This window comes from Manis pentadactyla, chromosome 9, assembly GCF_030020395.1.
Source record: "Manis pentadactyla isolate mManPen7 chromosome 9, mManPen7.hap1, whole genome shotgun sequence".
In the NCBI taxonomy this organism is placed as follows: Eukaryota; Metazoa; Chordata; class Mammalia; order Pholidota; family Manidae; genus Manis; species Manis pentadactyla.
Genome location: NC_080027.1, coordinates 26,218,209 through 26,244,231, shown reverse-complemented (window position 1 = coordinate 26,244,231; position 26,023 = coordinate 26,218,209). Strand labels below are relative to the sequence as shown.

General features: G+C 34.2%; 1 protein-coding gene across 6 annotated transcripts in view; it reads left to right on the top strand.

Moving 5' to 3' along the window:
• Positions 1-26,023, top strand: part of NAALAD2 (N-acetylated alpha-linked acidic dipeptidase 2) — a 56,846-nt gene that overhangs the window by 5,513 nt on the left and 25,310 nt on the right. For 4 of the 6 annotated variants that reach the window (XM_057507143.1, XM_057507142.1, XM_057507140.1 and 1 more), the window contains exons 3-13: positions 8,137-8,323; positions 9,814-9,915; positions 12,541-12,666; positions 14,260-14,446; positions 17,804-17,897; positions 19,012-19,104; positions 22,083-22,168; positions 22,455-22,574; positions 22,682-22,764; positions 24,826-24,889; positions 25,656-25,723. In XM_057507143.1, the coding sequence (XP_057363126.1) occupies positions 8,137-8,323; positions 9,814-9,915; positions 12,541-12,666; positions 14,260-14,446; positions 17,804-17,897; positions 19,012-19,104; positions 22,083-22,168; positions 22,455-22,574; positions 22,682-22,764; positions 24,826-24,889; positions 25,656-25,723 (1,210 nt within the window). Of the gene's footprint in view, positions 1-4,778; positions 4,856-8,136; positions 8,324-9,813; positions 9,916-12,540; positions 12,667-14,259; positions 14,447-17,803; positions 17,898-19,011; positions 19,105-22,082; positions 22,169-22,454; positions 22,575-22,681; positions 22,765-24,825; positions 24,890-25,655; positions 25,724-26,023 lie in introns of all 6 variants that reach the window. The other 2 variants (XM_036923264.2, XM_057507141.1) reach the window with 2 other exon arrangements.

Genomic DNA, 26,023 nt, shown 5'->3' with positions numbered 1-26,023 from the left:
ATTTTGTTAGTAATCCTAGTGTTCAGATTTTCTGTTTCTTCCTAGTTCTGTCTTGGGAGATTGCATGTTTCTAGAAATTTATCCATTTCTTTTAGGTGGTCCAGTTTGTTGGCCTATCATTTTTCATAGTAGTCTCTTATAATACTTTATATTTGTGTTGTGTTTGTTGTAACTTCTCTTTCACTTTGGATTTATTTATTTGGGTCTTCTCTTTTTTTTCTTGATGAGTCTGTTTCTATTTTCATTAGTCTCCAAGTATGTTTTGATTTTATCTTTGGTATCTTCATTAACCCACATGTTGTTTAGTAGCATGTTGTTTAGCTTCCATATGTTTGTGTTTTTTCCAGTTTTTTTCTCATATTTGATTTCAACTTCATACAGTTGTAGTCAGAAAAAATGTTTAATATGATTTCAATCTTAAATTTATTGAAATTTGTTTTGTAGCCTAACATGTGATCTATCCTGGAGAGTATTCCATGTGTACTTGAAAAGCATATGTATTTTGCTGTTTTTGGCTGGAAAGAATATGTATTCTGCTGTTTTTGGATGGAATATTATGTATATATCTGTTAAGTTCATTTGCTCTAATGTGTTGTTCAAATCCACTGTTTCCTTATTGATTTCTTTTGGGAGGATCTATCCATTGATATAAGTGGGGTGTTAAAGTTCCCTACTATTATTTCTGTCATTGTTTCCTTTTATTTCTGTTAATATTTGCTTTATATATATAGATATCCCTCTATTGGATGCATAGATATTTCTAATTGTTAATCTTCTTGCCTAATTGAACCCTTTATCATTATGTAATGTCCACTTATCTCTTGTTACAGTCTTTCTTTTAAAGTCTAGTTTGTCTGATATCTGCTACCCCACCTTTTCTTCATCTCCATTTGGGTGAATATCTTTTTCCATCCATTTACTTTCAGTCTATGTTTGTCTTCAGGTTTGAAGTGAGTCTATTGTAGGCAGCAAAAAGATAGGTCTTTTTAAAAAAATCCATTTTATTTAGTCACCCTATGTCTTTTGATTGGAGGGTTTAGGCCATTTGCATTTAGAGTAATTATTAATTAGTATGCACTTGTTGCCATTTTGTTAAATGTTTTCTGGTTGTTTTTGTAGCTCTTCTCTGATTTTTCTTCTCTTGCTCTCTTCCCTTGTGCAAGATGACTTTCTTTAGTGATATGTTTGGATTGCTTGCTCTTTTGTGTGTGTATCTATTGTAGGTTTTTGTGGTTATCATGTGGTTTGTATGACATCCTACAAATATAGAAGTCTGTGTTAAGTTGAAGGTCATTTAGGTTTGAACGCCTTCTAACAGCATTATATTTTAACTCCCTCTCTTCCATGTTTTATGCATATGATGACCTATTTTACATATTTTTATATTTTGATGCCCTTAACTAATTTTTAGATGTAATTGATTCTACTTCTTTTATCTTTTAATCTTCATAGTAGCTTTTAAGTGATTGGTCTACTGCTTTTACTATGTATTTGTTTTTAGCAGTGAAATCTTTCCTTTCACAATTTTCTTACTTATGGCCTTTTCTTTTTCTCTTAAAGTATTTCCTTTAACATTTCTTTTAAGGCTGGTTTAGTGGTGGTGAACGTCTTTAACTTAGGTTTATCTGGGAACCTCTTTTTCTCTCCTTCAGTTCTGAATGATAACCTTGCCATGTAGGGTATTCTTGGTTGTAGGTTTCTTTCCTTCCAGCATTTTGAAATACATCATGCCACTCCTTCTAGCCTGTAGAGTTTCTGCTGAAAAAATCAGTGAATAGCCATATAAGGTTTCCCTTGCACTTAGCTCATTGCTTTCTTCTTGCTGCTTTAAAAACTCTCTGTATCTTTATTTTAATCTTTGACATTTTAATTTTATGTGTCTTGGTGTGGCCCTCCTTAGATTCATGTTGTTTGGGACTCTGTGCATGCTTGTCCTGGATATTTGTTTCCTTCCCCAGGATAGGAAAGTTTTCACCTATTACTTCTTCAAGTACGTTTTCCACCCTTTTCTCTCTCTTTTCTCCTTTTGGGACTTCTGTGTTGTGAATGAATGTTAGTATGTTTGATGTTGTCCTAGAAGTCCCCTTGCCTATTCTTATTTTTAATTTTTTTTCTTTTTGCAGTTCACCTTGAGTGCTTTCTATTACCCTGTATTCCAGATAGGTTCTGCCCCACTTTACTTTATTGTATTCTTCTGCTCTGATTGGTTCTTTTTTATAGTTTCTGTTTTTATTGAATTCCTCCTTGAGTTCATCCACTGTTCTCCCAAGTTCAGTTAGCTTCTCTGGCCGTTACTCTGAATTTCTAGCAGGTAGATTGTTTAACTCCATTTCATTTAGTTCATTTTCTGATGATTTGTTTTGTTCCTTTGTGTGGAACATTTTTCTCTGTCTCCTCATTTTACTTCACTGTCTTTGTTTCTGTGAACTAGGTGAAACAGCTCCCTTCCCAGTCTTGTAGGAGTGGCCTTGCGTAGGGACATCCCCTGGCTAGACTGCTTGTGCCTGCTGGTTCTGGTGGCTGGATGCTAGGTAAGTGCAGGCCAGGAGTCCTGGGTGCTCCATGCAGTTGCATCTCCTATGGATGTCTGTTTGCTCTAGTCCTGTTTGTTGAAATGCTGTCCTTCTCCCATTTAATTACTTTTGCACTCTTTGTCAATTAATAGACATATTTGTGAGTCTTTTTCTGTGTTGTCTGTTCTGCTCTGTTGATCTATATGTCCATTCTCTGCCAGTACCACACTGTCTTGATTATTGAACCTATACTGTAAACTTTAACAATGCATGGAGTGATTCCTCACATTTTATTCTTTCAAAAATTGTTTTAACTATTCTATATGCTTTGCCTTTTCATATAAAGTATTGAATAGTATTCTATGCCTAGAAAAATCTTTCCTGGGATTTTGATAGGAATTGCATTAATCTTTAGAATAATTTGGGGGTACTTGACATTTTTTCTATGTTCAGTCTTCTAATCCATGAACATGGAAAGTCTCTCCAATTATTTAGGTATTTGAGTTCTTTTATCAATATTTTATAATTATTAGGATGCATATTCTGTATATGTATTATTGGATTTATAATAAGTATTTAATTTTCTTTGGAGCAAATATAAATTATATTATGTTTAATTTCAGTTTCCACATATTTGTCATGAGTATATAGAAACACTGTTGACTTTTGTGTGTTGATCTTGCATACTGTGGCTTAAGGTCCAATGTTAGTTCTAGGAGATTCTGTAGATTCATTAGGATTTTCAATATAGGCTACCATGCCATCTTCAAATAGGGACAATTTTATTTCTCCAAAATTATGCTTTTTATACTTTTTTTTTTGGATCCTTATTGTGCTGACTGGAATTCCAGTACTATGTTGAGTAAGAGGGATGAGAACAAACATCCTTGCTCTGTTTCTAATCTTAGGGTGAAAGCATTCAGAGTTACACCATTAAGTGTGATGTTAATGTGTAAATCTTTTTGTAGATGCTTTTTGTCAATTTAAGGAAACATCCCTCTATTCCAAGATTGCTAAGAGGTTGTTTTGTTTGTTCTTAATCATTAGATAGTTTTCTTGCATCAATTTATATGATCATATGAATTTTCTTTATCTGGTCAGTGTTGTGATTCTTTTATTTCTCTACTGACTTTTTTTGGGGAGAGGGGGATCAAATTATGTTAGATTGTTACAGTTCCCTCCAGGGATGAGAAATTGCCTATTTTTCCTGTTACATTTTTGCTGTATATATTATGAGGCTCTTTTACTGTGCATATATGCATTAATGTTGCTATGTCTTTAAGCAGAGCTACTTTTTTATTTTTATGAAATGACCTCTTTGGTAATAATGTCTATATTTAAGTCTATGTTATTTGGCATAAAGATAGTCACATCAGCCTTCCTATATTTGCCTGGTATGTCTTTTTCCATCCTCTTACTTTTACGCTTTCATTTCCCTTATAATTAAAAGGTACCTTCTATAGAGAGCATGTAATTGCCACTTACTATTTTATCCGTTTTGTTAACCTCAATTAAAATGTATCCTCTGTGGGCAGCTATAGTAGCAACTTGCTGTTTTATCCATTTTGGTAATCCATGCCTCTGATTTTGGGAATTTAGTCAATTAACATATAATTTAACTCCTGATAAGGTCAAACTGAGGTCTACCACTTACTGTCTTCTCTTTGCTCCCTTTATTTTTGTTTTTTTACTTCTCATTTTTGACCTTGTTTTTGGTAGTAAGGGAAATATTTGAAATTTTGTTTCATTTCAGTTTATTTTTTGGCTATAGTTCTTTGCATAGGTTTGTTAGATGCTCTAGTTATTACATGATACATCTGTAACTGTAAATTCTTAAAATTTCTATTGTACCACTTAATATAAAATACAGAAAATTCACATTTCTAATATCTATTTGTTCTCTCCCCTACCATCCTTTATACCATAGCTATCTAAAGTATCCTATATACAATATAAACACCAGGAAACAGTTAAAAACTTTTTTTTGGCCTTCAGTACATATAACTGTTCAGGTAAGAGTTAAAAATAGTATTTTATATTTCTCAGATATTTTTTATTTCCAATGGCCTTCATTTGTTTCTTAAATTTAGGTTATCCTATTGTATTTTATTTAGTCTGAATAACTTTCTGACACCGTAGGGTCAGGTGGTGACAAATTCTCTTAGTTTTTCTTCATCTACAAAATCCTTATTTCACCTTGATTTTTGGAGCATATTCTTCCTGGATATAGAATTCTAAGATGACTTTGTTTTCTTCTCCTTTCAGAACTTCAAATGCTTTTTCACTGTCTTCTGGCTGGTATTGGCATCTGATGAGAAGTCCACAGTCATTTAAATTATAAAGTATGTCATTTTTGTCTTTAATTTTCAGCAATTTTACTATATACGTAGGCATAGTTTTCTTCAAATTTATTGTTATTGGTGCTCTGAGATTCTTGACTTGGTAAATTTATTTATTTTTACTGATTTAGGACGGTTTCATTGATTATTTCTTAATTTTTCTGAAGCATTCTTTCTCCCCTCTGAGATGCTATTTATACCCTCGAATCAAATAAATGAAGTGCATTTATTCTCTCCCCTACCATCCTATGATTTGATGGGGTCACAAAGTCCCTTCTTAGGTTTCATGGATGAACAAAACCGAGTTATAGTAATGAGGAATGAAAACACCTATAACATTCTTATGAATTTTGAGATGATTTACAGTTGACATGCGTCAGGTATGAGGAAGCTAAGTCTGTTTTGAGGTGCTTGTTTGGAGATAGAGGAAAACAAACTCAGTAGGATAGATGTCCTCTGAAGGGAGACTCCCTCTATACTTCCCAGTCAAGACAGTAAAATGGCAGCATGTCTTACCAAGTGAGACAGAAAGCTAATATCTAAATTTGCAAAAGTTAAAAGACCAGGTAAAATGTTCACATATTGAACTGTCTGTAGCATATCATAACATGTCCAAAAGAAATCATGTAGGAAATTACATATGGTGGTCAGAAGCAAAACTTGGTGATTCTCATGACCGAACATGTCTGTTTATCTTTTATTTTGCATTAATGTGTGATATAGTGTAAGTGATAAGTTATATATGAATAGTTTGTATGATGATTATCTTTTTGGAGTTGGCTTTCTTTCCTTCACATTCAACTGAACACAGAAATTGCATACCAAGAATGATGACAAGAATAGAGGTAGAGTGAAGTGAATTGAAATAGAATCCTAAGACTTTAATGAATGCAGAGGAGTGACCCACAATTTTGACAGCACCTAGGAGATATATAGGTGGGTGACTTGACTTTTGGTGTGTGCTCTAAAAGAATTGTTATTTTTTAAAGAAGAAGAAGAAGGAAAAATATTTTGAAGGAGTCAGTGGACAGTCAGAACGACTTGTTGCTGATCTCTGAGCCCTGATATGTGGGGGTCATGGGCAGTAAAACAGCTTTCAGGTGAGCAGGGTCTTCTGAGGAAACCAGTTGAGAGAAGGAAGTCAAGCAAACACTTAGAGACAGGGCTGAGGATACAGAACTGTTGATCGTCGATCTGAGGGCTTATGGTCAGTGAGAGAGCCTAGGAGGGAAAGGAGGGGTTCAAGGGATTAATATAGTGGGAGTAACTGGAGTTCTCCCCAGCCACTCTCTTGTTTGCAGAGCCTCATCTATTGAGTGTTCATCCTCCTTCTTGTGTTCCATAAAGGTTGCCTTCCTTCCAGCCCAGGAATCTCTCAAATCATCAAATCATTATAACTCTCTTCCCTTGGCAATGATTAGTGTGATAAGAGGCATATGCCCCTGTTATGCATAATGAAATGGAGGGAAAATTTAGCTGAGATCTTCTACAAAAAGTTTGCCTCTGTTAAAGAAAAACATAAAAGAGGGAATCACTGTTCTTGTTTGTACTTGTTTCTCCTGAACATGACAGTGTGAATATTTAATGCCTGATTTGTGATACACAATTTGGGATCATAACAGAAATTCAGATGTGGAGTAAAGGACATTTTACCTTGCTGCTCTTTTTTATACTTCTGTAATTCATTTCAGTGGGTTCTTTAAAAGATGGGAGGCAGAAGTTCATGGTCAATTCTCCATCTTAATTTAAGGAAATGCATATATTTTTTTCCCTAATTGTAAGATTATTATCTGCTCACTGTGGAAAATAAAACAATAACAAATTATATTAGGGAGAAGTTAAATGTCTCCAGCCTCAGTGTTTTTGTGTGTATATAAAATAAATTTTGTCTGTAAGCCCTTTAATACCTTTTTTAAAAAATGCATATTGTAAGATACTAAATATCTGTAGCCTCTAGTTTTCATTTAATGATATAGAAAGGGAAAGCCTCACAGAAGAGAAGATGCTTGAGGGATCCTAAGGGACGGCTAACAGCTTGCAGGTAGGAAAGGGAAAATGATAGAAGGAGATGCAGGTAGATAGGACAGTGTTCATGACTGAGGGAAGACATTGTGCAAAAGCTAAAAAGCAGTCATTTGTGGAGAAACATGAATATCCCAAATGACATAGGAAAGAGAAGTTTATAAGGAGAATGGTAGGAAATGAATAAGGAAAGGTAGAAGGGTGGATAAGATGAAGAAAGGCCATATAGGCTGTGTTTGAGTGTGACCTTTATAATGGGTGTTAGGAGCCACAGAAGGATTTTAAGCAACTGAATAATGTGATCAGGTGAATAATTTTAAAATAATCACTATTTCTCAAGGTCAGACCACTGTGACTTTCAGAATCTAGCTGCAGCATTTAATACTATGAAATAATGAATAAGTTAGTTAGCTACCATCTCAGTTCCCTCAGTTGTAAAATGGGACAATGGAAGAAGGGTTGTGATAGTTAAATGAGATAGCCCAGTTGGAGGTAATCTGGTCAAGTGCCTGGCATATGGTAAGTTTTCAATAAATGTCAATTTTCCTTTACTGCTGATTTTTTTTTTTGGTTGTCCTATGGTGGACTAAAAAGCTAATTTACAAAAGTATTATTGCTGTACTTTAAAAATATTATTTATCCTCACGTAAAGTGAATCTCAGTGAGAACTATGTTTGTAAGGTCACTTAAGTGCTGCAATTCATTTATACTCAGAACCAAGAGAACACTGCCTAAATTCAAATCAACAGACTTGTATAGTGTAATTCCTGGATAACAGGGAGGAACTAAGCAAAGGGGAATATAAAAACAAAAATGCATGGATTCTAACTTCAATGAAATAAACAACAATATGATAAAAGCAACAGTAGAAAATATATGGTAAGTAGATTGCCCAACTGGTTTCTGGCAAAAACTATGATCTTTTTTTCCAAAATATCCTCACTTAGTGATGAGCAGCTAGAAGGAGCACCATTAGTATAGAGGAATGACATTTTTCTCAGGTGGCTTCTCATATCTGGGCCTCTGCTTATTGTATTTATCATGGAATATGTTATTTTCAGGAGCCTAAAGTGAAAACTGCAACTATACACAGATAATTTAAAAATTGATAGACCCAGAAGTTGGTATGTCTAGCTGGTTTTTTGTATGTCTGATGTAGAAACGATAATACCTAATGGATGAGTAATGCATCTAGAATAGTTCTCAGGCATATTGTCTGAATACAGTCTTTAACTCCTACTTCTATTTTGTTTTCATTTTAGTTCTTTTACAAAGCTCCCTCATCTGGCAGGAACAGAACAAAATCTACTTCTTGCCAAGAAAATCCAAGCCCAGTGGAAAAAATTTGGACTGGATTCAGCCAAGCTGGTTCATTATGATGTTCTCCTGTCTTACCCTAATGAGACAAATGCCAACTATATATCAGTCATGGATGAACATGGAATTGAGGTGGTATAGAATTGCTGGTACCTTTGGTATTTTTAATCCCACCTTTAAAAAAATGTGAATTAGAATGTAAGGTCAGTAAAAAGATAAATTTGTTAATAGTACAGTGGAACCCATATTTTATAGAAAGTAAGTTACAAACGAATTAATTCTGTGTTTGCTATGTTTCAGGCATAGTTCTAGGTCCCAACGCCATAATGAAGACTGGGATGTGGTTCTTTTGCTTAAGTAGGGTGAACTAGACATCAGAACACATCATTTCAAATCAATATCACAAGTGCTCCAAAGAATATGATTAGGGTTGCTTATCTGTGTAGAGAAGGGTCCTCAGCCTGGGAGTTAGAGAAGGCTTTGTGAAAGATTTGATATGTGAGTCTTGAAAGGTCCTAAGGGCTTAACCACATGAAAAGAAAGGTAAGAGAATTCTAGGCAGAAAAATATTGGCAAAGGTCTGGAGAAGACATACACTAACTTAGTATTATGGGGGAACTTAAAGATTTTTCTGTATTATCAGAGTGTGAAATACAACGTGGCCCATGGTAAGAAGTAAACCAGTATGTATGTTTTGGGGACAGGTCATGGGAAGACTTATACATTGTCCTTAGGAGTTCAAGTGCTAAGCAGTAGGATGATACTGCTAGAGAGGCATTTTGGGCCGTCTGCAGGTTAGACCTAGATTAGGCAAGGAGTTAAAGTTGGAGTCTTAAGACAATAATAGTTCAGGTAGAAGATGAGGAAGCCCTGCATTAGGATGTTAGCAGGAATGAGAAGAGGGATGGATTTAAGAAGTAGCTAGGAAGCCGTATCATCAGGACCTGATAAGTGAGGATGGACATGAGGAAGAAGGTGGACACGGAGTTCCAGTCCTAGGTGTCTGGTGTGCGTGGCTAGCTGGTGCTGCTGTTAATAGTGATGTGAATGCAAGACTGGAAGCAGGTCAGAGAACATAAATTCATATGCTGATGTGACATGTTGAGTTTGGACATCCAAGTTGAAAAAACTTCCAGGCCCTTAAAGATACAAGTCTGGAAAGCTGGACATCATAAGCATATTACCTATGGATACAATTTTGAGAGTCAATGAAATCTTACAGGAAAAGAGTGTAAAATGAGGCAAGCTGCAGACTGGGGCACTGCAAACATTGTTTAAATGCAATTGAAAGAAAAGGGGCCCACAAAGAAAGCTGAAAAGGAATGTCTGGAAAAAGGAGTTAAAGTCATGAGAATGCCACCTTCAAGGCCCTGTTTTTAATACTTCATATGGGAAATCTTTGTTACCTGAGATTGCATGCATTTACAGCAGTTTCCAGTATTTGAGGGCCATAATAATGATAAAGCTCTTTCTCAGTGTTGTCAGTGGAATTTACCTATTTAATTATGGAACCTGGTTTCAGGATGCTTAATTTTAAATGTGTATTTGGAGGCAGGATGCATTATTCTTCAGTAGCAATCTGGAATATTTCTCTCCAACTTTTGTGTTTCAATTCTTGCAAGGTTTTCAAAACATCATACTTTGAGGCACCACCAGAGGGATATGAGAATGTTACAAATATTGTACCCCCATATAATGCTTTCTCAGCCCAAGGCACGCCAGAGGTAAAAGATCTTTTCTATTCAACTCTTTAAACCTCTCTTTGTTATATAAAACCTATGTAGAGGATGGTAAGCCAAGGAAATCAGGTGGATTTATTTTACATACTGATCCATGCTTTGAAGTTCAGTGCTATGAACACCCTCCCTAGAAATGATTAAAAAAAAAAACCCCAACAGAATAAGAAAAAAAAGAAATACATAAAAACCAGACCCTGGTAAACAGACCCACGTAAAAAGCAGATGCCACTCTGAAATAGCCAGTTGCTAACCATGCGTTTAGTTCAGTAGGGGCAATAGATTTTTTATAACCTCTTCTCTTTTGTTCACTGTCTGACTTTGTTATAGATATATAGGTCTGATTTTATAGAGCAAACAGCAAAAGTTCTTAAGTTAATACCATGGTTGAAAATTAAACATAGTTGGGATTTTTTAAATGACTTTTGTTTACTTCCTGTGGTTCCGTATATGCTGATAATTTCTTCAAAACAGAATACACTGTGTGAAATATATTTTATATGCTGTCATTTTTTAAAACTTCTCAGAATTTTGAAGTATTTTCTCAAGACTTCTGTGGAATTAGCATGGATCTCTTTAGTAAGCCCAAATGGAGAAAGATAACTTTTGATGATGCAGTAGGGTGGAACAAAGTCTTTGGTTTTCTTTTCACTTACAGCAGTATTATATATATATATATTTTTTTCATTTTCAAATCATATATTGATAAGGGCATGGTATCTAGAATATATAAAAAATTCTTACAACTGAAAATAAAAGATAACAAGAAGGCAAGAAAGTCGATTAAAAAATGGACAAAGAATTTAGATAGATATTTATCCAGATTAAAAAATATTTAATTTTTAAAAATGAAATTTCAAACAATACTAATTTATAAAAATCTAGGTCTCTGATTAATACCAGCTGAACTTCAGTAGCATATAAAAACTTTGCACCTATGCAGCTCCATCGTCTTATGCTGTTATCACAAATTACATCTTTATTCAGTGTTCCTATCAACAGATTTATAATCATTGCTTTATGTAGTTGTCTTTTATATCAAATAGGAAAGAGGAGTTATAGACAAAAAATACATGAATACTTTTATATTTATCTTTACCAGTGAACTTCACTTCTTCATGTGGATTTTAGTTACTCTCTAGTGTGTTTTCATTTCAGCCTGAAGCATTTCTTTGGCATTTCTTCTAGCTCTCTCAGATTTTGCTTACCTAGGAATGTCTTAATTTCTCCTTGTTTTTATATTTTTTATTTTTTAATTAAGGTATTATTGATATACACTCTTATGAAGGTTTCACATGAAAAGACAATGTGGTTTCCACATTTAGCCATATTATCAAGTCCCCACCCATACCCCAAAGCAGTCACTGTCCATCAGTGCAGCAAGATGCCACAGATCTACTATGTGCCTTCTCTGTGCTACACTGTTCTCCCTGTGATCCCCCATACCATGTGTACTAAACATAATACCCCTCAATCCCCTTTTCCTTTCCTCCCCACCTGCCCTCCCACACCCCTCCCCTTTGGTAACCACTGGTTCATTCTTGGAGTCTCTGAGTCTGCTGCCATTTTGTTCCTTCAGTTTTGCTTCATTTGGCATTTGTCTTTCTCCGCCTGGCTTATTTCACTGAGCTTAATGTCCTCCAGCTCCATCCATGTTGTTGCAAATGGTAGGATTTGTTTCTTTCTTATGGCTGAATAGTATTCCATTGTGTGTATGTACCACCTCTTCTTTATCCATTCATCTACTGATGGACACTTAGGTTGTTTCCATGTTTTGGCTATTGTAAAAAGTGCTGCAATAAACATAGGGGTACATATGTCTCTTTGAATCTGAGAAGTTGTATTCTTTGGGTAAATTCCAAGGAGTGGGATTCTCAGGTCAAATGGTATTTCTATTTTTAGTTTTTTTGAGGAACCTCCATATTGCTTTCCACAATTGTTGAACTAGCTTACATTCCCACCAGCAGTGGGAATTGGCATCCTCTCCAGCATTTGTTGTTCTTAGTCTTTTTTTTTCTTTTTTTAAAATTCATTTTATTATCACTAATCTACAATTACATGAAGAACATTATGGTTACTAGGCTCCCCCTTCACCAAGACCCCCTGACAAGCCCCATTACAGTCACTGTCCATCAGCATAGTAAAATGCTGTAGACTCACTACTTGTCTTTTCTGTGTTGCACATCCCTCCCTATGCCCCCCACCCACATTATACATGCTAATGGTAAGGCCCCCTTTCTTTTTCCCTGCCCTTATCCCTCCCTTCCCACCCCTCCTGCCCAGTCCCTTTCCCTTTGGTAACCGTTAGTCCATTCTTGGGTTCTGTGATTCTGCTGCTGTTTTGTTCCTTCAGTTTTTCTTTGTTCTTATACTCTACATATGAGTGAAATCATTTGGTACTTGTCTTTCTCTGCCTGGCTTATTTCACTGAGCATAATACCCTCTAGCTCCATCCATGTTGTTGCAAATGTTCTTAGTCTTTTCGATGCTGGCCATCCTTACTGGTGTGAGGTGATATCTCATTGTGGTTTTAATTTGCATTTCTCTGATGACTAGTGATGTGGAGCATCTAGCAGTATTATATATTATTTTTCCTTTTTATTTTCCCTACAGGGAGAGCTTATTTATGTAAACTATGCTCGGACTGAGGATTTTTTCAAATTAGAAAGAGAGATGAACATCAACTGCACTGGAAAGATTGTTATTGCACGATATGGAAAAATCTTCAGAGGAAATAAAGTAATGTGTTGTTTGCTTTTCTTGGGGGGAGAAAATACAATTTATGCTAGAAATGTAAATGACCAGCATGCATCATGTTTTTCAAAATTCCTTTAAAAGTACATGAATATTTTGCAATTTGCCATGGTTATGTAGAAAATCCTGTTCTTATGTTACTTATGTATCTAGAAAGGAAAGTTATTTTTATTACAAAAGCAAAATTTGCTTTTTAAAAATTCAATTGAAGGAAATTTTATGTAAACTAAAAAATGAAAATCTCCCTTGCTCACATAATCTTAACTGTTCTTTCCAGACCTAATTCTGTGAAATATGAATATAAATGGTTCTATATACTAATTTTACATTTTTTTCACACAAAGAAGGCATCATACATTACATCCTGTATAGCTTTGTTTTCCTCAGTAGGAAACTTTCATGTCAACACATTGAGAGTTGTATAATATGGTTAAGAGAGGGAGGTCTAGATCCATAGAAGCTGGGTTCTGGTCTAGTCTGGGCTTCCTATGCTCTAGATCTTTTATCATGAGCAAGTTATTTAACTACTCCATTCCAGTGTTTCCTCATATATAAAATGGGAATGCTAATAATAGCACTAATCTCAGAGTCCTTATTAGGGTTAAATGACTTTATGGGTAAGAGCATTTAGGCTAGTGACTGTTTTTTCCTAATTTTATATAAATGTTTATTAAGTAAATACTATTTTAGATGGTGTATAGAATTTTGCAGAATTGATAAGCAGTTTATCCATTCCTCTGTTGACAGATGGTTGGCTTGAATTTATTACTTTCACAGATCCATTGTGAACATCTTTATCCATATGTGTCTAACATTTGTGAAATTTTTTCTAGTATAGACACCTTGAAATTGCATGGCCGAATCAGTGTATATTCTTTCAGAAACTTGAAAAGCACATCAAGTTGCCCTTCAAAAACGTGACAAATTGTACTCCTGCTAATACATAAAAGTGCATTCTGAATATTGAAATGTGTTTTAGTAAATCAAGACTGATAGTTATATCTATTTTTTGCTGTAATACTTCTGGTATGAAGAATTCAGTATCTAACAGGATAAATTTTCCTATTCAGTTGACATTAGAAAAGTATTTACAAACTTCTGTGGGCAATTTTCCACACACTATGACTGTTCTGAACAGAGTTTTAGATTAGTTTATTTCCACAAATATTTGTAGAGTGTTTATGATAGGCCAGATTTAGGAGGATGGATAGTTAAAAGTGAGTAAGATATGGTCCCTGTTCTCAAAAACACCCTTAGTTTAGTAGGGGAGAAAGATATTTAAAAGATATTTTAAAGTACTATGACCCATCCTATAGTAGAAATACATACAAAACATAGAAGAAGTTCAAAGATGGGGGACATTAATTTTGCAATTTTAGGGCAATAACTTGTTTGAAGCTGTCAGTGAGAGTTGTTAGGTCTACTAGAAATTGTACTCAAGGCAAAGAGAACTGAATGTGTAACAACTTGATAAAAAGCAGGGTCTAAATTTCCCTACATTATTAAATTGACTGTCTTTTCAATGAGTCAGTCAGTCATTTGTCATTTCTACATTATGGATTACACATTCCTCTGCAGGTTAAAAATGCCATGTCAGCCGGCGCCATAGGCATCATCTTGTACTCAGATCCAGCTGACTACTTTGCCCCTGAGGTGCAGCCATATCCCAAAGGGTGGAACCTTCCTGGCACTGCAGCCCAGAGAGGGAATGTGTTAAATTTGAATGGTGCTGGTGACCCACTCACTCCAGGCTATCCAGCTAAAGGTAATAGGGGAGCCTGTTACGGTTCACCCTTTTTAGCAAAAATACTATTTCCTCTTATGGAAGGCATAAGATGAAGCATCTACAGAATAACATTAAAATTGTGTGCCATTATAATATTTCTGATTATTGCTAGAATTGAAAAAAAAAAACGTTTCCCTTGTGTTATTTTAAAATTTTTATGAGGTGTAGACATGGCGAGAAAAGGGTCAATTGGATTCCCTCTATTTTTAGTATAGTAGAAGATTAGAAACACAGAACTTGTACCCACATACCCAAAGTAAGATTCTCTGACCAAAATAGAACTTAGGTTTCTGAATCGCCTAGTGATTTTATCCTTCTCTAGATCATACATTTGTATTTGTAAAAATCCAGTGAGTTTTTTGGGGTTATTAAATATGTAAAGTGTGAGAACTTTTGACACCTCTGTCACTGCCTCTACACTCAAGATAGTGAACATACCCATTATCCAAAACAATTTCCTCTCATCTCTTTGTTTTCTTTCTCCCCAAGCCTTCCTGCCCCTTCCTTGTTAATCCCTAGGCAACCACTGATCTGTTTTGAGTCAGTATAATTATTTTGAGATCCACCTGTATGATGTCTGGGTCAAATAGTTCATTCCTTTTTTTTTTTTGCTGGTAGTATCCCATCAAGTGGATACACTACAGCTTATTTATTCATTTACACACTGATAGACGTTTGGGTTGTTTTCAGCTTTGGGGCTATTTATTGTACATAAAGCTGCCAAAAACAGTTGTTTTTGTATGTACATATGTGTATGTACATATGCTTTTATTTCTTTTGGAAAAATACACAGACATGGAATGACTGGGTAATATGATGTATGAATATTTTTTAAAGAAAATTTCAAATTGTTTTCCAAAGTGGTTGTACCATTTTACATTTGGCAGCAGTGAGTGAGTGAGCTAGTAGCTAACAGTATAGTCAATCTTTTTACTTTACATTCTAGTAGAGATGTAAGCCTCTGAGTTACAATTCTTTCTCAAAGTTCTGTGGCTATTCCAAGTCCTTTCCATGTGAATTTTAGAACCAGCTTACGACTTACAACAAAAGACCTCCTGGTAGTTTGAGACTATAATTAAAATCTATAGGTCAGTTTGAAGAGAACTGACATCTTAAAAAATATTAACTCTTTTGATCCTTGAACATGGTGCAGCTTTGTACTTACTTATTCTTTAATGTCTCTCAACATGTTTATAGTTTCACTGTCCAGATCATGCACATCTTTTTTCTTTTATATATATATATGTGTGTGTGTGTGTATGTGTGTGTATATATATATAATTTTTAAAATTAAGGTATCATTGATATACAATCTTATAAAGGTTTCATATGAGCAACATTGTGGTTATTACATTCACCCAAAGTATCAAAGTTCCACCCCCCACCCCCACACACAACCCAGTGCATGCACAGCTTTTTTCACATTTATTCAAATGCATTTCATAGTTTTATGTTATTTTTAATTACATTTTAAATTGCAGTTTCCTATTGTTTATTGCCAGTAGTTTGAAATACTATTCTGTTTCTAGAAGAAATACATTGATCTTGTATCCTGTAAGCATGTTAAACTCACTAATTAGTTCTGTTAGGTTTTTGTGGATCCTCTCAGAGTTTTTACATAGATGATTATGTCATCTGCAAGTAAAGACACAGTTTTGTTTCTTTATTTCCAGTCTAGATGCCTTTTATTTCTTTTTCTTGACTTGTTGTACTGACTAGCACATTTTTAGAAAAAGGGTGTTAGAGAGGAAATCCTAACCTTGTTCCTGCCTCAAGGAGAACACCGTTCAGTCTTTCTCTGTTAAGTAGAATAGTAGCTGCAGTTTTGATAGATTCTTCTCATCAGATTGAGGGAGTTCACTCACTTCTGTCCTAATGTGCTAAGAGTTTTTATCATAGCACATTTATCTAGGAATGTACAGTGGATTTTGTCAAGTGCTTTTACTGCATCTTTTGAGATGATCTGTTATCTATTTTTGTTGAATTACACTGACAGCTTTTTAGTGTTAAAATACTGTCATCCTGGGATAAACTACTTGGTTGCAGTGTATTTTCCTCGTATGTATTGTGGTTATATTGTTGGATTTGTGCTAAAATTTTGTTAAGAATATGTCTGTCTTTAGTCATAAGGAATATCATCAGCCTATAGATTTATTTTCTTGTAATATGTTTGTCTCAGTTTGGTATCAGAGAAATAATGAGTTGGGACCCATTTCATCTTTATTTTTCTGTAAGAGTTTATATAGTATGGATTTAATTTTTGTCTGCAAACGTTTGGTAAAATTCCCTAGCAAATCCATTTGGGTCTGAAGTTCTGTTGGTAGGAATATTTTAAATTAAAAATTTAATTTCTTTTAGTAATATAGCTCTTTAGGTTATCCATTTATTCTTGAGTGATTTTTGGTAATTTGTATCTTTCAAGGATTTTGTCCAGTTATCTAAGTTTTATTGGATAGAGTTGTTCATAATAGTTTCTTCTTTTTTTTCAGTCTGCAGGAATTGGAGTGATAAGTCTCATTATTCCTGACATTGGCAATTTATGTTTCTTTTCTTTTTTCTGTTTTTTTTTCCTGAACTGTCTTGCTAGAGATCTGTCCATTTTATTGATGTCAGAGAACCTGTTTTGGGTTTCATTGGTAATCCTTACCATTTTTCTATTTCTTATTTTTTAGATTTCTGCTGTGATCTTTATTATGTCCTTTCTTCTGCTCATTTTTTGCCTTATTTGCTCTTCTTTTTCTGGCTTCTTAAAGTGGAATCTGAAGTTGTTTGTTTGAATCCTTCCTTTTTTCTAAGATCGATGCTTTCGTGTGCCACAACTTCATTTTCCCTGAAAGCCAAAATCCCAGGGAGGTTTTAAGCCTGACAATACCTTCCCAGCTTCCTTCAAAGAGGGACTAGTGTGCTAGTTTTGAGTAAGATCTTTATCCTCTAGTTCCACCATCCCCTAAATTCCACCCTTTTCCAGTCATGTCTAGTTTCAGATTCTGGGACACCTTTTCTAGACAACTGGTTAATTGAAGCTTCTCTAAGATTCAAGATATTCTGAGGCAATAAAATATTCTTGTAGAATTCAAGAGAACTTTGTGAAGTATCGAAACAAACCTGGGAATCTATAATCCCTATAATTGATTTTATGCTAAATGATTTAATTTCTTACTATTGAATTAAATAGGCTGTATTAGATGAAACAATCATTGATTGACTCATGGGGAACTTTAAATTCTGACATAATTTCAAGGGTATATAGCAAATCTGCAATAGTAAGAAAAAAATTCCTTTATATGCCTTGCTTAGGTTCTAATTGTTTTCATTTTATGCAACTGATTTTTGCAGAGTACACCTTTAGACTTGATGTTGAAGAAGGTGTGGGAATTCCTAAAATCCCTGTACATCCCATTGGATATAATGATGCGGAAATAGTATTACGGTAGAGTTTTCTCATTGGATATGTGATTAAGATATTTTGCACGAATGTGTCCATTTTCTCATCTAAAACCAATGTAACCTAGTTATGTTAAAAGTCAGTTCTTGTCATACCTGAAACCAACATAATGTTATGTCAATTATACCTCAATAAAAAATATCTTAAAATATAAAAATAAAGTAGGAAAAAGAGTTTAAAAAAGTAAAGGCTGGTATCAAAAATAGGTCCTAAGTAGAAATAACAGAGTACAGCTTTTTATTCTAGAAGAGAAGGGCAGTCAGTTTAGTGACTAAGAAATAGTAAGAAAACATTACTACAAACCAAAGTCTCAAGTGCCAAAGTATGTCCAAAAATTAAAGTAATGATTTGAGATTTCTAAGTAGTTGGACTTTCTTAGTTATTCATTTGATATTTGTACTTAACCTGCATTTTGAAAATGATAATGCCCACCACTTACTAGGTGTGTGAACTTGGACCAGTTACTTAATCTTTCTCTAGTTCGATTTCCTTATCTGTAAAATGAGAGCAGTAATAGTTTATCCCTAATAGGGTTATTATGAGAAGTGGATAGATCTATGGAATCATTTAAGGTAGCCGGAATGGAGTAAACATTCAAATAATGTTTGCTGTTGCATTCTATAACGTGTTCCTTTACACATCTCCACAAACTTCTATTTTTTAAATGTCTGTACCAGTACAGTATAATAATTGCTTTGAGTGCTTTCTATATCAGCAGCTTCTCTAGCGGTTCATTGCTTCTCCTTAACACAGTCATGAATTTCCTCTTTTCAGGATTTCTTGGGCATAATGCTTCCTTACATAATTAAAGTCAATACAGAGGCTGATGCTTCCCATGTTCCCTCACTATTGTGTTTTTTTTTCCCTCCTTAGCTCTTTCACTAACATGAAATATTTCACTTATTAATCTCAGTTAAGACTCTCTCCCTAAATTACAAGTTTCACGAAGGAAGGGAATTGTGACAGTATCTGGCACTTAGTAAATGTTCAATAAATATGTGATAAAAATGTGAATGAACTATCTCATCATTAAAGTTTGTTTCCCCTAAGAAACTGCAACACTCAGACTTTTTCTGTTGTTTTAATTTTCTCTGGACAGGCATATGGGAGGAATTGCTCCGCCAGATGAGAGCTGGAAGGGAGGCCTTAATGTGGATTACAATATCGGGCCTGGCTTTATGGGGCATGTCAGGTAATTTTAATTAATAGTCTGGAAAACTTTTATGTTTAATGGAAAACTATCAAGATGACTGTTCTGCCAAGTATATTTTGCTTATCTTTTTCTAATTTTTCAAAGCATTTGATCATTTTATATCACTTAATAAGTACTTACAGAATGTTGTATCAATTTCTTCTTTCAATAGTAATGTCACAATATTTGCTTCATAAAGTCTCAGAAATGACTGCATTTGAGTTATAGGTTTAACGTTTTAATCTCCCATTTCACATAAAGATTTAAAACAGTTTTTCAAATAGCTTTCAAAGTGCTGTATACATGGGAAACACTAGGTTAACTTACAGGAGGGAATAAAAGAAAAGAAAGGAACCAATATTATTGATGACTTAACTGTGTGGGTAAGTTAGATGAATTGAAATGGGTAAGCATATAACTACTGTAACGACCAAAACATTTACCATTATCATTATTATAAATTCCTTTAATATAAGAAAATGTATTATCTAATTTACTAATACCCTCCAGAGGTAAGAAAACCATACATACCCTGAAAGATAAAGGCCTTTCTGATTTACAAGCAGAAGAGAACAGAGAAAACAGACAACATAGCTTCAATTCTACCATTTCTGTCACAGTTGAAGAGTAAATTCAGAAACAAAAATTCCCTGTTATAGATACCAAAAAGCTTCACTGTGGGTACAAAATTCTTAGTTGATTTGAGCTCAAAATGGACAACTACACAAAAAAATTGCCAAAACCAGGTTTCTGTCATTTCTCATCCCAAAGGGATCTTGATAATCTATTACCCACTTAACAGAGATTGCCAAATGTCAAGACATAAAATTCCTAACTGTTGCTGCCACCAGTGGGGATTAATTCTGCCATAAGCAAACTAGAAAAATAAACAAAACACAAAATTAGGAAAAAATATAGAGAGATACTGAGAATCAGCAAAGTTAAAATTTTATTGCTGTTTGGGACTTACCCTAACCAAAAGAAGACATGTCCAGGTTTAAGCTGCCCATGCCTGGTTTTCTGAGATGAGTCCATTGTACATCTCAGTGGGATTTCCAGAAATGATAAAGGATGATTTTTTTTATACAGTAGACCATGATTCTTATACAAGTATAAAATGAACTTGTGTCACAATTTTAATTCATGACTTTAAAGGAATCAAAAAGGGGTTAAAATTGGTTCAAGGAAGAATCCGAAGATCATACAAAAAGAAAAAGACCAAGAATGCTGAAATGAATGTATTTAATAGCAGAAAAACTGATTTCTTCCACACTGGGGGAGTGAAGTCAATTGAACATTCACCAGACAGATCGTATGTCTCAGGGAACATGAATTACCTGCATTCCTTTCATGTTTCCGCAAGGTAACTTCTGTCCTTATAAAGTTGTAAAGTAGGCTAGTTAAAGACTGATAGGCAGAGGTGCTTTTGATACGTGAGCTGGGTTTCTCAATTTTTCCTTCATTTCATAAATGAAGTGTGTTCATTCATTTCACATAAATATTTATTGAGCATGTACTGTAACCCAGATACCTTCCTGGGTACTGGGGATTCAGCAGCAAACAAAACAGGCTAAGATCCCTGTCATGTGGAGCGTACATTCTACAATTCAGTTTTGAACATGATAAGTTTGAAGTGTTAATAGAGAAACAGCTAGCTATTCTTTTAGGGACTTCTGAAGGCAGTGATACTGAAAATGAGAAAGACACAGGGATTAAAGATGCGGATGAGCTTCTTTGAGACTGAGCAAATAGCCTATGTTTATTTTCATGTTTAAGTTAAAATAACTTTTTTTCTTTCCTTATTTGTTACATTAGTCACATAACAAATGAACTTTGGTTTCTTACTAATTGATCTTAGGCTTATGTTTTTAGAAAGACATGCTACTAAAAAATGTTTCTGCTTTTTTGCTATTAATGTTTTTCTCTCAATCGCAAAAATAAATCCTTCACCTTAATGTCTTAAAATGTAGAAACATCCATTGATCAGTTTCCCCCTAAAGGTACTTTTTGTTGAATACTGCACATGTATTAAATATACATTCAGAAGCATAATGTATTTTTGGAGGGAAAAACCAGAATCTGTTCTTAACAATGTGCAGGATTGACAGCTTGTTGGCTCTTCCATGAAAAAAATAACCACAAATTAAAAGCTGTTGCGATTCCCTGACCCCCATAAAGACTGAATTTTTTCCTTGTGAAAAGAGGATCAACATTTTCCCATGTCATTTTGGATTCAAAAAATGTGAATAGCATTTTTTTTTTTCCTGAGCTTGATTGTATTTTCCCTTGGATTCTGATTTTGTTAACTGCAATTCACAAATGAATATTTCAAAGTCTGGCCCAAATCAGAATCAACGGTGATGACCTGGACAAGTTTCATTATATAGGTTTCTTGTACATTTTAGCAGGTGCTTCCCAAATTCCCATTTTACAATAGAATTTATCTTGTTTCTTTTCAGCAGCACTCAGCCAGCTCTTTAACAATGTACCAACATGCTACTTCAATAGTGTTTGAGTTACTGAGTAGCAGGAATTACTGTAAAATACACAGACACATTTAAAAGTATGCTTGTTTGTCCCTTAATACATAATGGGCTGTCCACCTTATTTTTGTAATTAATATGGCATATTGAAAAATTTTAGAATAAATACCCAAGACATTTTGAATAGTACAGTATTTTAAATATCAACAATATAGCTATGTGGGAGGTGGAATATAAAATACTGACATTGATTTTTTAAAATTTGACTTTAAGGTGTATGTTTAAGTACTTAGAAATAAAATGTCATGATGTCTGCAACTTTTAAATGGCTCAACTATATTAACAATGATCAAATTCAGGTGATGGATATATGGAAATTCATTTTCCTATTGTACAGTTTTCTGTACCTTTGATATTTTTCATAATAACACTGGGAAGAAAACTGTTAAGACAGAATGCTCTATGTGAAGTAATTTATTCCCTTTGAAATCCTAGGAAGGTTAGAATGCATGTTTATAACACCAATAAAATTACAAGGATTTACAATGTAATTGGAACTATCAGAGGATCTGTGGAACCTGGTGAGTCAGTGAATTTTTAAATTTTTTTTTTTAAAGATTAAAAAAGTATGAGAAAATAAATTTTAGCCAACAACAGATTGTCTTTTTTTGCTGGCTGATAAGAAATTGAAACTAAATTTGAAAACAGTTGTACAGCTCTAAAGAAGACTCTATTTATAGCAGAGACTTCTACTGTTTATTTTTTCTGTGGAGGGAATTCAACCAAGAGGAAGTTTAATTTTAAAAGCATAAATTACAACGATTTATAATGCAGAGGTGTAGTCCTTCTGAACACATTCTTTCCCAGACAGGTATGTTATTCTGGGAGGTCACCGGGACTCCTGGGTGTTTGGAGCTATTGACCCAACTAGTGGGACCGCTGTTTTGCAAGAAATTGTCCAGAGTTTTGGAAAACTAAAGAGTAGAGGTAAATAGTATTTCTTTGGTAGTTGATGACAAAAAGTGACTCATTTAATTTTCCTTTATTTTTTTTGGGCATGTGTACTTAACTGTGTATATTAACAATTATTACAGGCTGGAGACCTAGAAGAACTATCATTTTTGCTAGCTGGGATGCAGAAGAATTTGGACTTCTGGGTTCCACAGAATGGGCTGAGGTAAATAAGACAGAGAAGGTACTTGTTGTCTTTTTTGGTCCACAGGGAACAAACAGTATGTATCTCAGGATGATCATAAGTAGATACTATTCCCTAACACGGTTTTAATTTGGAGAAAGACTCAAAAGAATTTAAGACATAGTTTGTTTTTACTTTCACATCAGGGTGGCAAAACAGAATACCCTCTTAATTACTGGACTATGAATTCATTCATCATTGTCAAAATACAATGTTTTCTATTTGTATTTGCTTTGTGAAAAATACGATCTGTAAGCTCAGAAAATGATGAAAACTAGTAAGCTGTTTCTGACAAGTGAATTATATAAAAACTGATATAGATCCTTGGGGGTTAATTTTCAAGTTTTTGAAGTTTCCTTGGAAATTTCCTAAGAAAACATGATGTTCTTTTACGATGACTGTACTTTTTGATTTTAATTTCACATTTACAGAGTTCATATAAAATTGAGATCATAGATATATTTTACCATTCATAAAAAATAAATGCGTTATTGTTGAGAATGATAATTTTGTTAACTGAATTATTTTAGTAAGTTGTCTTAACTTTACAGTTTCAGAGATGTATTTTTTTCATGATGTATGATTGATTTTCATTTGTCACTGGTTCTTAATGCTTTAAGTGTCTCTCTTAGGCCCCTTCTCTTATCTTCTGTCCTTAGCCTCTTTGTCGAGTAACTAAGTTCTTTAATATACAAGGTAAGCTCATACATTTTTATAAAGTCAGGGGGGCACTAAAGAAGCACTTAATCTCCTCCAGCATTCTCTATTTATCTTTTATAAGTCCAGATTTTATAGAATCACTTTAAAGCATGTCATATACTTCTTATCATGTGTCTTGTTTTTAAAAAGCTTTCCTCCTGACTCACTTTTTCTTTCTTTAACTTAATATGAATCAAGTAAATATGGGGGCAAAATCACATATAGTTACTTGTCTGATATCAGGTATCCTTTGCTTCTATTTATATTGCAGAGTTGTATTAATACATTGGTATTATGAATACACATTTTGGAAGTCAACATTAATTTAGTTGAACCAAATTTCATTCATTAAGGTCACTTACTTTGAGACATGTAATTTCTTTTGAATACATATATATAAGTATGTCTCTATAATTTTAGCAGTTTGAGATAAAGAGCAAAGAAATCTAAGATATAAAATGATAAATTTGCTTTGCATTAATATAAATAAATTGAAAAAGACAGTTTCAGCATGTTTCCAGATTCTTCATCATACTCAGCAGCATTCTTGCCCTCTTTAAATATAGTTAAAGAATCTTTATTTCCACTGTAAATCTGTTATAATGGAGACCCCAACTCTATCTTCATCTAGAGCAGGGGCAGCTGTCGTCCAGCCTGTGTGGGCAAGTGCAGGCAACAGTCTTCATTAGTACTGTGACCCTTCACAGCTTTACATATTTTTATTGTAGCGTGTTCTTGTAAGGTAGCAAGTGGAGAGAGAGGGAAATGTAAAGCACTGTGTACCATACTCCCATCTGTGTGTGACACGAGTCTTTCTCCACTTTGTCTTTCTTGGATGTGTGTGTGAGAGACAGACTTGTCTGTCCTGATGTCCTTCCTTTTCTACTCTAGTATTTTCTCTGTCCTCCTCTCCTTTTTCTGTTCTTTTTGTCATCACTTTGAAAATAATACACTTACTTGGATATCTGATCTCCATGGATCTCAAAGTCAGTGTATCTGAGGATTGCTAGGAATAACTTTTAGACAATGCAGATTTCCAGGCCATATGTTTGGCAACCTGACTCCGTAGATCTGGGGTGGGGTCCACTGTTTCAAATTCTGGTGCAGGGCTCCCTGATATTGCTGTAAATAGTAGCTACAGCATTGTACTAGTTTTTCAATTTTAATTGCATTACTGTTGTTAACCCATTATCAGTATTTTCTCAGAAGTTATGATCACAGGCATGGGTATTTGATTCATAAAGGTATTTGTAGACCACTTTCATACAAAATTAACTTACTTTGTTTATATTTCACAACTGCAAATACTGTGAATTAAGTAACAGCTTTACTTCAACTATACAGGAGAACACAAAAATACTCCAGGAGAGAAGCATTGCTTATGTAAACTCAGATTCAGCTATAGAAGGTAACTTTTATTTCAGGTTGTTATTAAGCAGTATATCATCTTTTAGGTCTGTAAATTCCAACTTGTAAGTTAAGATTATCCTCTTCCTATGAGATACCTCAAAAAACCTCTGGGTTCTATTATACCCCAGAGAAAATCATTATGATTCAAAGGAATATTGCTTCATAACTAAGATATTAATCCTGATTTCTTTAGTATATTTGATATTTGCCTATCTTAGATTACTGCTTCAAACCCTAATATTAACCACATGCTTTCTATGGAGATATTAAAAGAGTCTGGCTAAAATATTTCAGAAGACATACTTTACATAATGTTTCATGCACAAATACTTTATGTGTATTGGAACGATTTGAAGTAAGCAGAAGCTACAGACTTCCTTTTGAACCTGACATGTGAAATTTGTGTCTCTAGGCATTCATTGTATAATTATTTCTAGGCAAATGTCAGAACATACTCAAGAGCTACTGAAATGCTGTAGTCTGTTTTAATATACTCTGTTGAATGAATAAGATGTTGTAGCCTTACCACTTCCTTTGCCAAAGTCCCCCTTAAGAATGACCCTTACAGTTACTGTGGGAGCTGCTACTCGACCAGCCAGGGTCTGCCTATACCTTCTTCTGTCCAAAAGGTACTGCACCCTCTCTCACTCGTGAAGACTATTTGAAGCCTATTATATCTTGTTTGTAATTAGAAAATAAATTTAGAGTTAAGCATAGATTGTAATTTCACTTGGAGGTAATAAAATACGTGTTTTATTTTTCAGGCAATTACACTCTCAGAGTCGACTGTACACCCCTTCTTTACCAACTGGTGTATAAACTGACAAAAGAGGTATGTATGTACGTCCATCTTAATGTTTTCTGATAAATGGATAAGTAACACTTGTTTTTCTTAATTGTTTTTAAGCTGGTGACAGACATACCTGATTTTTATTAAAAAAAAGCTAGAACAAAATCTTTAATACAGTATTTATGTGACTTAAATCTAAAGATAGCATTGCTAGTCTCTTTTTCTAATAATAGTTCTTATTATAATCATGTACCTGTTGTACACATAGGAAATATTATTTTGTCTGGCAGAGGCATTTTGATATAGCAGAAAGAACAGTGAGCTGGCATGGAAAAGGCTTGG